At 38.7% G+C, this 15,117-nt stretch overlaps 1 protein-coding gene across 3 annotated transcripts in view; it reads right to left on the bottom strand.

The window, feature by feature from the left end:
* Nucleotides 1-15,117, bottom strand: part of LOC127440838 (cyclic AMP-responsive element-binding protein 3-like protein 1) — a 43,222-nt gene that overhangs the window by 10,048 nt on the left and 18,057 nt on the right. For all 3 annotated transcript variants that reach the window (XM_051697847.1, XM_051697937.1, XM_051698012.1), the window contains 6 exons: nt 14,031-14,235; nt 9,023-9,198; nt 4,504-4,588; nt 1,096-1,295; nt 685-834; nt 32-90 (listed from right to left, as the gene is read on the bottom strand). In XM_051697847.1, coding sequence (XP_051553807.1) covers nt 32-90; nt 685-834; nt 1,096-1,295; nt 4,504-4,588; nt 9,023-9,198; nt 14,031-14,235 — 875 coding nt within the window. The remainder of the gene's footprint in view (nt 1-31; nt 91-684; nt 835-1,095; nt 1,296-4,503; nt 4,589-9,022; nt 9,199-14,030; nt 14,236-15,117) is intronic.

The following is a 15,117-nucleotide window of genomic DNA, read 5'->3' as shown; positions in this document are numbered from 1 at the left end:
GGTAGAGAGCAAATTAATAGAGAGGAATTACTTTTTCTCCAAACACTCCACATATTCCTTCTTCTTCCTGCGGCTCTCCTGTGCTGAGATCTATGAAAAAAATACAAATTAGTCCATGAGAGGATTGAGAATATGAAGGAATTGATTCAATGATTCAACATTAAAGGAATAATTCACCCAAAAAATGAAAAGTCTGTCATCATTTACTCACTCTCATGTCATTCCAAATCCCTATGACTTTCTTTTGCAGAACGCAAAAGGGAAAATGTAATGCATATCCCCGTCCGTCTACTCAATACATTGGGAGTTGATAGTGTTTATGTGAGAACTTGCATTGTAAGTTCATGAATGTGCAACAGACATCAAGATTTTCACTGAAAAAATACTTTCATTTTGTGTTGTTTTTCACCAAAACCTACCATATGTCTTCAGACGACTTGGAATATGACGCATGAGCCACATGAACTACTTTTATGATTCGTCTGGGTGCTTTTTAAGCTTTAAAGTGAGTCACTATCAACTGCCATTGTATTTAGAAGAAGGACTGGGTTATTCATAACATATTTTCTTTTTGTGTTCTGCAGAAGAAAGAAAGTCATACGGCTTTGGAACAACATGAGAGCGAGCAACAGCAGAATTTTCAGGGTGAGCTATTCTTTAATACTGTGTTGTCATGGGCAATACCTTATTTTTTATTTTCCGACGCACTCGTTTGAGGGCTTTCTCCTCAGTTTTGGTGAGGGGTAGTTTGTTGGGGACGGGATATCCCTCAGCGATCAAAGTTCTCTTCTCTTCCTCTGTCAGCATCAAAGGGCCTGATGTTCCCTGCAGCTTCTGCATAAAAACACAACTCAGCATTTTCCTCTGTATACATCAATGAGTATATGACTGCATGTTTTTATAGGCTTATGTAGTCTATTACAAAATTTCCATTTGTATTACATACAGAATAATAAGCATATGTAAATGCATGGATATTTTAGGCTTTTGTATTCTGTATTGCAATATATCCATTTATATTATACATAATGAGCATGCTTCATCACATATACAAATGACTGATGTATCATGTATAATGTATTGTGTGTGGCTCACATGTGGGGCGGTGAGGAGAGGGGACGAGGAGATTGCTGCGGAGGTGCGGGCCTGTAGCCGGGCAGGGCTGGAGGGAGGCAGTGAATGTGGGCTCTGCAGGCGTGCAGGGCTTAATGGTGGCAGCGAATGTGGGCTCTGGGATCCATCGCTGTCACTGCCATGGCTACTGGGGGGAGTGGGTGGCAACCGCAGGTGCTCATCTGTTGGGTGAGAGAGAAATAAGCAATTTCTTGAAGCACCTATAACACCTGTGACTCCTGTTCACCTCTGGCATTAACACTTGAATTCTTAATGATCAGCTTTGATTCCATATAGCACAATTTCCACAGATATGCCTGCTTATCACTAAACTGAGTATATGGCATGTCAGACTAATATATAGTATACACAGACATATATCAACTTGCCAAAACAGTCAGTATTAAAATGGCCAATGCATCTTTGAGCAATGCCAAGATAAAGTGAGAATCAGAGAAGTTCAAGAGTGAGAGAAAGTGACCCACTCTTCTGCTTTTCATCCAGTCACCTGTCATCAGGAAACACCAATAAAGCCTGATCCTTTGGGTCAGGTTTTGGACATTAAACACACACATGCACATAGCTGCTAAGCTTGGCGGGTGTTGGATTGGATCATGTGTTTGGTCTGGCCAGGCCCCAACATACACAAAATACTGCTTTAATTCTGTTTTTTTTTTTTTTTTTTTTTTTCTGGATGAGCAGGATGAGAGGATGTCAAATTGCCAAACAGACAGTGCACACACCAGGCATGCAGGTGTTACAGCTGGCTTGCCATTAGCAGATGTATTTTAATCCAAAGTAAAGTACAGTAAACAGAGGGGACAGTCACTCTTGAGCAACTTGGGGTTAAGTGCCTTTCATGGTGGCCCAATGTTGATAGAGAAAGACTTTGATCTGAATGATTCTCCAGTTCTTTTGTTACCCTAACTTGAACCTGCAACCTCAGTGTTATGAGCCCTGATTACAGAAATTTGGCTAGCACCACCAGCATCACACATTAATGTAACGAGTGTCATAATGACATTAATACTAGCAAAATGTGTGTATGCAGTCCTGGATTCAGTTAGAGTATTGGATTTAGACCTGACTTTATCACAACCATCCTGTTTCATAACTATGACCAAACGCTCGTGTGAACACAAAAAATACACAAGCATATGATCAGAAACTCAAACACACACAAATTCAGACTTGAATTCAGGTAGTTAATTTAGATGTTACCACAAGAAACACATTTTTTAGGTAAACTCACAATAAATCTTTTATAGTGTAGTAAGTGCACAAGCATACACATACTTCATATAAACATGAGGAAATTGCATTATAAAGGGATAGTTCACCAAAAAATGAAAATGATCTGATCATTTACTCCCCCTCATGCCATCCCAGATGTGTATGACTTTCTTTCTTCAGCAGAACAAAAAACAAAGATTTTTAGAAAAATATCTCAGCTCTGTAGGTCCATAAAATGTAAGTGAATGGTGACCAAAACTCAGAAGGTCCAAAAATGACATAAAGGAGGCATAAAAGTAATCCATACGACCCCAGTGGTTAAATCCATGCCTTCTGAAGTGATATGATAAGGGTGAGTGAGAAACAGATCAATATTTAACTTTTTTTTTACTATCAATCTCCGCCTTTGACCAGCCCAACCAGTAGGTGGCTGAATGTGAAAGTGAAAGTCACTTCCACATCATAATGTGGAAGTGAAAGACAAAGTGTAGATTTACAGTTAAAAAGGACTTAAATATTGATCTGTTTCTCACCCACACCTCTCACATCATATTGCTTCAGAAGATATAGATTTAACCACTGGAGTTATACGGATTCCTTTTATATTGCCTTTTGGGTCTTCAAAGTTCTGGTCACCATTCATTTGCATTGTGAGGACCAACAGAGTTGAAATATTCTTTTAAAAATCTTTGTTTGTGTTCTGCAGAAGACAGAATGTCATACACATCTGGGACGGCATGAGGATGAGTAAATGATAAGAACATTTTCATTTTTGGGTGAACTATTCCTTTAAGAATAAAATTTTGACTCCAGAAACATTCTTGTCATGTCAGAATAATCTAAAAACAGCAACTCCTAAAAATAATAAAATAATTCTACTGGGATATTTAAAGAATTCTTACACTGATAAAAATGGTGACTGTTGGAAATTATTTTCATCAAAAGGCCTTTCAGAATGGAATAAAGTTGAGATCTGAGAGATTGGCAAATGCATGCAAAAGTTAAATAAAGAAACACTCACACTAAGTCTCATTTCCTCTGGAAAAGGAACACACCATTACAGTATTTATAACCCTGAACTGAACTGACCTTAGAGCAGGGGAGCAGGACAAAAGAGAGCTAATTTGCTTAGTTTTGCCATCTTTAAACAGGGGTGGAAGAATTGCATTGGCCATTGTGGAGACTTAATGCCATAAATGTTGAATCCTTTGGCCTGTTGTGTCTTATATACAGTTGATTTGATGCTGTACTGTTTGATTGAACTGCTGTTACATTTTATTCATGGTATTTTCAGCATTTAATTTATAGGACAGTAGAGAAAGACATCGAAAGTTGATAGAGAGAGAGATGAAAAGGGATCGGGACATGATGCAGGCCAGATTCAAACCTGTGTCCCAGTGAGCCAACAGCTGCATCATATCTCAGACAAACTGCTTTTATTTTTATTACGTATACAATATGTGTATCATACTTATGCAGGTACTGTAGCATAACACAAGCAAATTGCTGACTGTGTTAGTGACCCTCCAACTGGATAAATCACTCCACACCACTGGAACAGGTATTAGAGTGGCACAGGTGAGAGTTTAGACTGAAAGGAATGTTCCGGGTTTAGTACAAGTTTTTCAACAGCATTTGTGGCACAATGTTGATTAACACAAAACATAATTTCGACTCATCCCTCCTATACTTTAAAAAAGTACAAATCTAGGTTCCAGTGAGGCTCTTACAATAGAAGTGAATGGTTTTTAGTGTTTTTAGTGTGATAAAATCACTTACTAACCTTTTCTGTGTATAGTATAGTTATATCCAATTTTACAACTTCGTTGCCATGACGACAAAACTTTAAACCCTGCAATCCCGGTAATTTAGTAGACTGGCACAAAAACGACGATTTAAGCAACTTGTCAGCTCAAATAATACACAAGTTTTAACAGAAGTATTTATGTTAGTGCATTTATTAAATTATAAGCTTTACATGACATTTCTGCCTTTAAACCCTCCAAAAATTGGCCACATTCACTTCCATTGTAAGTGCCTCTCAGGGACGAGCCCAAATTATTTTTGTGGTAATCAGAGTTATGCTACAAATGCTGTCGATTGGGCTTAACTTGTATTGAACCCAGAATATTCCTTGAAGAGAGATTCCACACCTACCTGCAGGAACACTGAGGAACTGGTTCACCTCTATGGGCTCTGCTTTAATGGCAGGAACAGAGTTTGAGCAAAGACTTTTGGAGCCCTAAAACAACAAAAACAAACAAACACCAAAACAACCATTAACATAAACCACACAACAGATGCTTATACACCGAAGAATATTTAAAAGAAGCATCCTGTCTGTGTCCACTGCGCAGGCTGGAGGAATATGCAGCACAGAGACAATATTTATTTATATCTAAGAGTCTTTGATGATATTTGGCTGCTTTGCTCCTTAGTATTTGATGGTACTGAACTGTTTTAGGGTACTAGAATAAATGTGCTCCATGCTGGATGTCTGAGACAGTAAACACAGCTGAAGGCAGACTCAAACTGTTTACACTGACAGAGCAAAGGCTGCCCGCCTTCTAACCACACGCAGTCTGGCCAGCGACCAACAATCATGCACAAAGAGAGGTGACATGAGCCTCAGATCAGTGGGACTGCTGTACTTCACTTATTCAGAGTCAGCGGACAATATTCCCCATGAACTTGAGCTGGTAAAGGCCTTCACACTACCATCTGACTAATGCATATACAGTGCCCTCCACTAATATTGGCACCCTTGGTAAATATGAGCAAAAAAATAAATAAAAAAATATGCCTTTATTGTTTATCCTTTTGATCTTTCATTCAAAATATTCACAAAAATCTAACCTTTAATAGAAGTAAAATAACTGAAAGGAGGGGAAAAAAATCTAATAATTAATTAAATATTTTTCTCCAGAACACGTTTGCCACAATTATTGGCACCCCTAGTAATTCTCATGAGTAAAATATATCTGAAGTATATTCCCATTCATATTTTACATGTTTTAGTACACCTGGGTGACTAGGAACATGAAATTGTTCAGCCATGACTTCCTGTTTCACAAGGGTATTTAGTATGAGGTCCCTTAGTCATTCATCACAATGGGTAAGACCAAAGAATAAAGTTCTGATGTGCAGCAAAAGGTTGTTGAGCTTCACAAAATTGAAAGTGGCTATAAGAAAACAGCAAAATCATTGAAAATGGCAATTTCCACCATCAAGGCAATACTTAAGAAGTTCCAATCAAATGTTAAGAATCAGCCTGGAAGAGGACGTGTGTCTACATTGTTTCCATGCACAGTGAGGAGGATGGTTCGAGTGGCCAACAATTATCCAAGGATCACAGCTGGAGAATTGCAGAAATTAGTTAAGTCTTGGGTCAGAAAGTCTCCAAAACTACAATCAGACATCACCTACATCACCACAAGTTGTTTGGGAGGGTTTCAAGAAAAAAGCCTCTGCTCTCATCCAACAACAAACTCAAGCATCTTCAGTTTGCCAGACACTCTGGAACTTTAAATAGGATTGGGTTCTATGGTCAGATGAAACAAAAATAGAGCTTTTTGGCAGCAAACATCAGAGATGGGTTTGGCGCACACAGAGAGGTAGCCATATGGAAAAGTACCCCATGCCGACGGTTAAACATGGTGGTGGATCTTTAATGTTCTGGGGCGGTTTTTCTGCCAAAGGTCCTGGACATCTTGTTCAGATACATGGCATCATGGACTCTATCAAATACCAAAAGATACTAAATCAAAACCTGACTGCTTCTGCCAGAAAGCTTACAATGGGCCCTGGTTGGATATTCCAGCAGGACAATGATCCAAAACAAACATCAAAATCAACACAAAAATGGTCCACTGACCTCAAAATCAAGGTTCTGCCATGGCCATCCCAGTCCCCTGACCTGAACCCCATAGAAAACCTGTGTGGTAAACTGAAGAAGAGAGTCCACCAGCGTGGACCTCGGAATTTGAAGGATCTGGAGAGATTCTGTATGGAGGAATGGTCTCAGATCACTTGCCAGGTGTTCTCCAACCTCATTAGGCATTATAAGAGAAGACTCAGAGCTGTTGTCTCGGCAAAGGGAGGTTGCACAATGTATGGAATAAAAGGGTGCCAATAATTGTGCCACACATATATTTGACCAAAATATTTGTATTTTATTAAACTTGTTTTTGCAATTGTTTGATATCCATTAGAGGACAGATTTTTGTGAATATTTGAATGAAAGATCAAAAGGATAAACAATAAATGCATTTTCTTTTTTACAGCCTTCTTTGCTCATATTTACCAAGTGTGCCAATATTAGTGGAGTGCACTGTACATATGGTAGCACTAAACAATATTATACAACAGTTAGGTCCGGCCTTTCCATTCTAAAAGAGCTGATATTTAGTATAACAGCACTGGGATGCTTTTCGATTTGTTCTATTCCACTTGTCTGTGATGCCACCGGCTGTCAGTCTGTGCATTGCTTGATGACATGCAACAGTTGATCTTGCTTTAGTTTTGTTTGGAACTATTTTCATTAGCGGAGCAAAACTAGACAAAATAACTTTAGCAGTACTCTTGTTTATGTGATATTGCTTAAGTAGAGGTGCACCACTGGCTGGAAGGTTGTTAGTGCATAGTGTTGTTACTTACAATGCTGTAAGATTATGACACTTAACTCTGACTTATCCAGCATTGCTGTATAATGAATGTTTCCCTATGCCTGTATGTGTGTGTGCTCAGATTGACTATTACAATAAGAAACAGATCCATAAAAATAGAATCTTTCCAAAGTGCATATGCAAACATCTTTCAAATAAAGCTAATAAAATGTATTTTCCACCCCTGTTAGTCGAGCTTCATTAAAACTGAACTATAGCAAAATCAGGTCATACACTATTGTAGTTGGAATACAAAGTTGGACTCTTAACTGTCTGGCAGTCAGACTGGCTCCTTCAAGGTTCCAAGGTGGCCTCAAGAGGTTCCAAAGCATTGCTTGACAATTATGTAATACAAGCAGATCATGAATTATAGTTATTTTGGTGCGTCGGTTCATAATGGTACGCTACAGTATATATAGTTTGTGTTTATCTGATGAGCACTGCGCTTCCTGTGGCCTTCAGAACAGCTTTACACCATGTGTGTCATGCTGCTCTTGATAAATAAAAAACATGATCTTATACAACCCAGTCAATTCTGAATATTATTTAATCTAGCCTATATTAAGTTATTCTTGACAGAGCTTTGTTAAGTGCTCGTTCTGTGTTTGCTTATTTTGATGACAGGTATCTTCAAAGAGCAAACAGCTGCTGCTGACCTGCTCTCTGAAGAGGGCAGAGCTTATGGGAGCTGGTGGAAAGTCTGGCCTGTGTTAGTGTGAAGTCAGAGAGAGAAGAGCAATTCCATGGCTCTGATGCTCAAAGTGAATTTGCTGCCAGATCCGAGAAACCTCAGCAGCCACACACAACTAATCCACTCTCAACTCAACACTGATGCTGCTGGAGCTGATCCCCATGCTTCAATGAGTTCAACTCTTCACACACACTCGCACCCTGAACATGCTCACTGGGCAGAGATGTTGAGCAAGCTGCCAGCTGAGCAAAATAGCACAGGATGCATTTGTGTGTATGTGTGTGTGTGTGTGTGCTTCATTGTCATACTAATACAGTGGTCCCTTTGGTCCACAGTGTATGCAAGGTTCATTGTCATAAGCTCAGTTTCACTTACATTTGTTGATATTAAGACAAAAACAGCTATCTTGTTGATAGCATTTCCATAATGTAAGTACTGAAGCAAGATTTCCCTGGTTGTTTTAAAAATAAAGCTTTCAGGGTCTCCATGCTTTATGACCATTTATTTTCATGGCTTTTTCAGAACTTTTCCAGTTGTTTGTGATTCGTGATTACAAAGTAATTATTTTTAAAAATCATTTTTGCAGGGGCAGATCTTTCATTTTAATGAAATAATCCACTGAATTAATAGATTAAAACAATTATATTTAAATCTGAAGAGTGCATTTCTGCACTACAAGCATAATCAAAAGGAATCAAAAATAATCACTGTTTTCAGACAGATTCCAGAAAACTCCTCCATCTACCATTGGTTGTATGTACAGATACTGAAGTCCCACCCCAATCTCACATCGGGATGGAAAGGCCACTGTGATTTAATAGTGCCACAGAGACATTTACACTTTTAGGTGAAATCAACATAGAAATAGCTTTTTTAAAGTTGAATTTACATATTAATCTGGGACATGAGAAAGAATTTTAACTTTAAAAAAATCTATCAGCTTTCTTAATAGTTAATAAATGTCTTCTAAAAGACAAAAAAACGTTCTGATATTTCTAACGCTGGCTTGTGCACAAGTTTTACACAAACATTCACAAGGAGCATTATTCAGATGATGAGCATAACAAGAACCATTCACTGTATATTCACTACAGAAATTCCAATGACTTTCTCCTGACTTTATATGATTTTATTCATTTTCATGACTTTTCCAGCCTTGGAAATCACAATTTTAAAATGTCACTGATATTTTCCATGAACCCTAAGCTTTTCCTATGAAACATTTGAACGATCCCCATATCGTTAGTAGTATGAGGACCACCAAGAATCAAACAGTTGATCAACAGAGAAAGTGTGCTGTGATGCTGTAATCTGCTCTCACCTTCTCTCCTGTGTGATTCCTCTGTGGTGGGGGTGCAAGAGTAAGGGGCTGTGAGCTGGTGCTGGTGTTGACCTGAGGGGGTGCTTTATCAGGGCAGTTCTCAGACATCAGACTTGGCTCCTGTTTCACTAGAATGGCTGTGAGATTCTGACTGAACGACCACATCCCCTCTAGGTCTGTGGAGAAAATAACCCATATTAAACAAACAGCAAACAAAAGAAAAGGGTACCCCAAAACAGAGATTTTTTGATTTGCAGTGGTACTTGGTACAATACAGCTGCAAATAGACCTAGACCTTGTTTTTCTAACCTATTTTCGCAATGACTTTGAACTGGTACCGAAGTCATTTTTAGGTCCCCTCAAGTTCACGCAGATGTCCTAACAGAATAAACACAGCTGTATTTGATCACTTTATTAATATGGACATGTTTCACTAATATTTAGCAACCAGAAAGTGTCAACATTTTTGACAGTATATCTTTTAATTTATCATTTAAACCTAACAAACTTGAAATGTTGTGCAAGAAAAATGGGCTTGTGCTCTCTTGCTGCAGAATAAATGCTACTTTTTTTTGTTATATAATGCAATGATTATGCATACATTTTTAAGTGTGGCTTAATAGTTTGGCAATAATTTTTGGGGCCACTGAACCTTTATTAAATTAAACTTCAGGAAGTGAGATATGTAATGATAATAACAGCTAAACTCTCCCAAGTTGGACATTAAAAAATATGCATATACTGTAAATGAATGAATAGGTGCGTGAATTAATTAAATCATTTAATTAATGGGACTTTATGGGACACTTACAGTATACTGTAATGGATCTGCGTGCTGTTTTAAAGACCAGAACCAGAGCCTTATGGCCCAAATGGGTCTTAAAATGTCATGCAGGATTATGATGGAGCACATTTTAATCAAATTTTAAGCACATCGCCATAGCAACTCACGCCTCACGGCTAACCTGCTCTGGAGCGGGTTTTCTTCTGAGTGACAGATCGTAAACACATACTGGACCAATCAGCTGTGAGTAAAGTGACATCTATGAAGCAATAAAGTCACTCCCCGTGTATCTCTCGGTCCAAATTAAAGGGCGCTTCACAGGGAAATGTACCATGCTGTATATATTTAAAGAATTTAGATTTATACGTTAAGCTTAAATATAATAGGATGATTTATTTAAGAGATCGGAGGAACCTTGTATCTATTGAGCAGCAGATTAAAAATGCATTGAGTTTCTTTGCATTTCTTTACATACTATACCTGTATGCACTGCAGTGAGTGATGCTGAGAACGTCTGAAAAATACTGTTGGCAGAAGTGTCCGTAAGGTTATTCTCACACTTGAAACATGCATTTATTGTGTGATGTGTCTTTCCACCTGAACAAATATACTGGTTAAAATTATATTGAAGGCTATCACACAAAGTGACATGGCTTGCATTTCATAAAATTATACAAGGCTTTTAATTTAATTTAAAAGCTTTTATGTTTTAAATAAATACAGATTTTTATGCTTTAAAAATAATAAGCCTGTACGTTCTTATTGTGAACATGAATTCAATTACACATTACATTCACTTATTTTTTCCATCAGTCACCTCAAACTTCTGGGGCAGCAGCAATGTCTCAACTTGTTGTGTACATATTTAAATTCTTCATATTTTCATAATAATCTCTTGATCTTCAGTGGAGAAGTAAATCACACTGAATTTCCTCGCGAGAAGTAAATTGCGCCGACTATCTCCTAGCTTCATGCATTGGATGTTCGTGGCAAATGTCGCTCATTCATGTGCTTCAGGGTTAAGCACAAACTCAGAATCAAACTCTGAGTTGAAAGACAACGTTTGTAGCGAGCGTCTTGAGATCGCTGGCCCGATCGGGTTGGCTTTATCTGTTTTTGTCAACCTGAAACTTAATCTGAAACTGAGTTTGTTCAACTAGCTGCGTGCAACAGGCCTCTGAAGGTAATGCAAACCAGCTTCTTTTTACACAGTTAACACAAAATCCAACCTTATGATGGGAGAGGGCAGGTAAGAGATTGCTGGGGGCAGGTAGGGTGGCTAGAGAACAGCTTTACATGTCTGGATGCTTCAAAGAGGAGGAAAGTATTGCGTGTAGTGGGAGCCCTTATTATCAGGCTGCCCTCAGTAGCATTTGTTTGCAGACTCCACTGCAGGATCGATAAAACATTATGCGGCCTTGTAAAGGAGGATGGCAGGTTTTTCATGTTAGTGTTCTGTTGGGGAAGGATATCAGCAGGAGTTTGATTACAACAGAAGAGGAAAGCTCTATAGGAGTTCTGCTGTTTGGAGGAGAAGGCTGGATTTTATACTTTTACGCTCTGCCAGTGGGGAACCTCTGTGAAAGGCCGCAAACCATCAACTCAATACAGCATATTAGACCATAAGAGTCTCTCCTTCACCAGCATCCACTAAAGCAAACACACTTATACGCGCATTCTCTATTGTGAAAAATTGATCAGTCTACTATAAAGCTTTCTCAGCCCAGATTAGAACAAATTATTAGTACTCTTTCACATGGTCAGCTATGTCAGAGGGGTTATCTCTGTTTCTCTCTTTCTCACTTTCACTCTATATGCCAAGATAAAACAAGTCTATACAGAAAACATTACAAACATTTTACAGGAATAATTAATTCAAAAAGGAAAATTCTGTCATCATTTCCTCATCCTTATGTCCTTATGTCCTTTCTTTCTTCTGTGGAACACAAAAGGAGGAATTTTAAAGGTAGTCCTGTTCGCCAATTTCAATACAATGCCAGTTGTGTGACTCACTTTAAAGCTCAAATAAATTACCACAAAGTGCCATAAAAGTAGTCCATGGAACACATGCATTATATTCAATAACTGAAATTATGTGTTGTTTCCTACCAAAACCTTTTTGTGCCTTCAGAAGGCTTGGAATATGACACTTGAGTCACATGGATTATGTTTATGACACTTATGGGTCCATTTTTAAGCTTTAAAGTGAGTCACTATCACTGCCATTGTATTGAAAATGGCCAACGGAACACCCTGTTTAATTTTTAGTTGAACTATTCCTAAATATTTGAAATTCAATGTCAGTGTTTCTCCTTGTGGTAGCTAAAGTGTGGATCAGAGCTGTTTAGTTCTACATGGAAATATCCCAATACCCTCATTTATGCTCCACAGAAACTAATCTCTATTGGGTCATGTCCATAAGGCACTCTAAGGCTTTGATGTCTGAGGGACAGCAGGTATCACAGTGGGGTGACTTCAGGCCGGGGGAGACGGAAGGGCGATGCTCATTAGCGGGTTTAAAGTTACTTCAGAGCAACAGGAGACAAAGCAGTGAATCAGCCAGTGCTCACTTTAACTGCCTGCTAAAGACGATCACAGTCTTTATACCATAGACAGGGGCAGGTTTATGGTCAGAAGAGATATCACACACTGCTGCAACACCTGAAGTCACTGTGGTCATCTTAGCTCTCTCTCACTAAAAAGGCACACAGAACAATCTTCAAAAAGACACCTTATTTTAAATTGTAATATGGTGCAGGATATCAGTTTTTACTTTTGGGGTTCAAAGCATTTGGGTGCTCAGAGCAGTCTGGCTAAAAGGCTCAAGAAATCCTAGAGCCCCTTCATGCTACTTTGAGGTTTCGCGGATTCACTGGAAATCCCTCACTGGAGCCTCACTGGAAAGAAGCTTCACTCTTCGTCTGCACACACATTCCTCACATAGTCAACTCAAGTTCAATATGATGCAACACTCTGAGCCAGCCCCCCGCCCTAAAATCCTCTACCTATTCTCCATCTGAAGCTGAAAACCAGATTCCTTTTTTATTTTATGGATGACTACAGCTCCCTGGCATGAAGCATGGTGTGTTAAAAAAGAGAGAAAGACAGACAGACAGAAAGAGTGAGCGAGTGTGAGTTTTGGCTGTCTTCCTGGAATTCCCAGCTTCCTATGGTAGACTGAGCTCTTGGCTAGAGCTGCATCAAGGAACCCTGTGCTGCACGGGTGCTCCGGGAGATAAGGAGGAGAGAGAAAGAGAGACAGAGAGAGAAAGAGACTTCACAGAAAAATAAAGCTGTTGATAGTTGACCCTTTGAACAATGCAAGACTAGTAAATTCTATCAATCTCCACTTGATGTTGTAGAAATTGAGTATACAAACGGGTGGGCAATTTTCTGTGTGAATAGAAAAGTGCGAGTAAGGATGGGTATCGATATGGATTTCCTGATTTGATTTGATTCTGAATCACAAGCTCTCAATAAGATTCCAATTTTGATACAGTTTCATTTGGGTATATTTCAGTTATAATGTCCATTTGCTTACAAATGAAAAATAAAAAATCAGCTAATCCTGTCATTTCAGGGAAACTTCTAACTTAATACATTAAGAAAAATATAATAATAATTTTTAAAAAAACAATAGTGCCAAAACTATGCAGTTCAAATGAAATTTATTTAACAGATATCATAATCAAATCAAAAGTAAACTTTAAAGGTGCACTCAGTAATTTTTTCCTCGTTTATAAAGTTTTACTTCTAAATAAAGTTTAAGTAATTTTGAAACATATGTATAAAATAATGAGCACTAAAATGAGATGAAGACTCCAGTCTTATTAGTAACCTTATAAAAGCTGTTTTATTCTACATGAAGAGGGTCCCCTCATGGGGGCTGCCGTGTTAGTATCACATGACTAGCTGAAAACTACTGGCTTAATCTCAGTAACCACCCTGTTATTGGACATTTTTTCTCATGGAAAAAATTAAAAAATTAAAGTGCTACATCCACTCCCCTAGGTGTCAGTGTAAATCCACGATGACATATTCATAATCCGAGTGCACCTTTAAAGTAAAAGTTAAATATCGATCTTGGTATTTTAAGAATCAATATCGGGATTGTTCAAATGAAGATCGTGATTCATCATAAAATCGATAGTTTTACCCGGCCCTAGTGTCTAGACAGGGGACAGAATGGGTAAGGTAGTGGAAAACACTTTGCGGTTTGCTAACCTGCATCATCGTCTGATTTGATTGGCATGGAGGGGCTCTGTGGGGCAGAGTCCCCGCTGAGAGAGTAGCTGTGATCTGCATGGATGTCAGGGGTTGCAGGGTCCAGATCCATATCCAGCAATGGGTTCCTCTCCGCCAACAGATGATCATCAAAAAAGCTGTTGAAAAGGTCATTGGAGAAGTCCTCCATCTGCTCTGAGAAGTGCTGTGTGGAGAGACCACAAGAGAAATACATTTTAAAAGGCTTTAACATATGCTCTTATGCAAAGAACAATTAATTATTTGGATGACAAATTCATCCCACCACTTACTATAACCCATGGACAAAATGTCATTTAGAGATATGGTATAAATACAGCCACTCTTAAAAGCAACACAGATAAAACTCCCTCCGCCATTTAGCTCGCAAGGTGTGTGTGGTAGAAAGAAAGGGATATCAACAAAGTCAGATATGCATTCTTTTATGCGTGAGTGCATTTATTTTTAACATTGCATGTGCATGTGAATGCCCACACATACCTGTCTTCATGGGGCTGTATGTGCGTGTGTGTTTGCTAAGGAGGGGTGTGACGAAGGTGTGTGAGGACCTGATAATGTTTACATCCTGTTGAGCAGGGACTGTGTGTGAATGACACACCTGTGGAGCAGTAAGCATATGAACAAGCTGTTATGCACATATCACATTAAACATACGCACACGTGTAAGCATTCACCACATCAACCATTGCTGTGCCGCAGGTCTTCACACTCCTCCCACCTGTGTGAGTTCCCACACAAACCCCTGACCATTGTGTGATTGACTTCTGTGAATTAAAGACAATGAAAGCTGTGCCATAATGAATGTTTACTCTGGCTCTCCCCAGTCTACCAAACAGAGCCTCAAAAATAAAGACCTGAAAAGAAAGAATGAAATTTCGGAAAGAAAGGAGCACTGTAGCTCAGTAATGCATGGCCTCATGTATTGTGGCGTCTGGTAAAACTTGTTGCTCACCATCAGTGTTGGGAAATAACTGACTAAAAACAGCAAAACAACTACCTCAACTAAGTTTTCAGTAGCATGACAGTAGCTCAGCTATTTTTTCCAATA

The sequence above is a fragment of the Myxocyprinus asiaticus genome, chromosome 1 (genome assembly GCF_019703515.2).
Source record: "Myxocyprinus asiaticus isolate MX2 ecotype Aquarium Trade chromosome 1, UBuf_Myxa_2, whole genome shotgun sequence".
In the NCBI taxonomy this organism is placed as follows: domain Eukaryota; kingdom Metazoa; phylum Chordata; class Actinopteri; order Cypriniformes; family Catostomidae; genus Myxocyprinus; species Myxocyprinus asiaticus.
The sequence above is the reverse complement of the archived record's forward strand: the minus strand, read 5'-3'. Positions and strand labels throughout refer to the sequence as shown.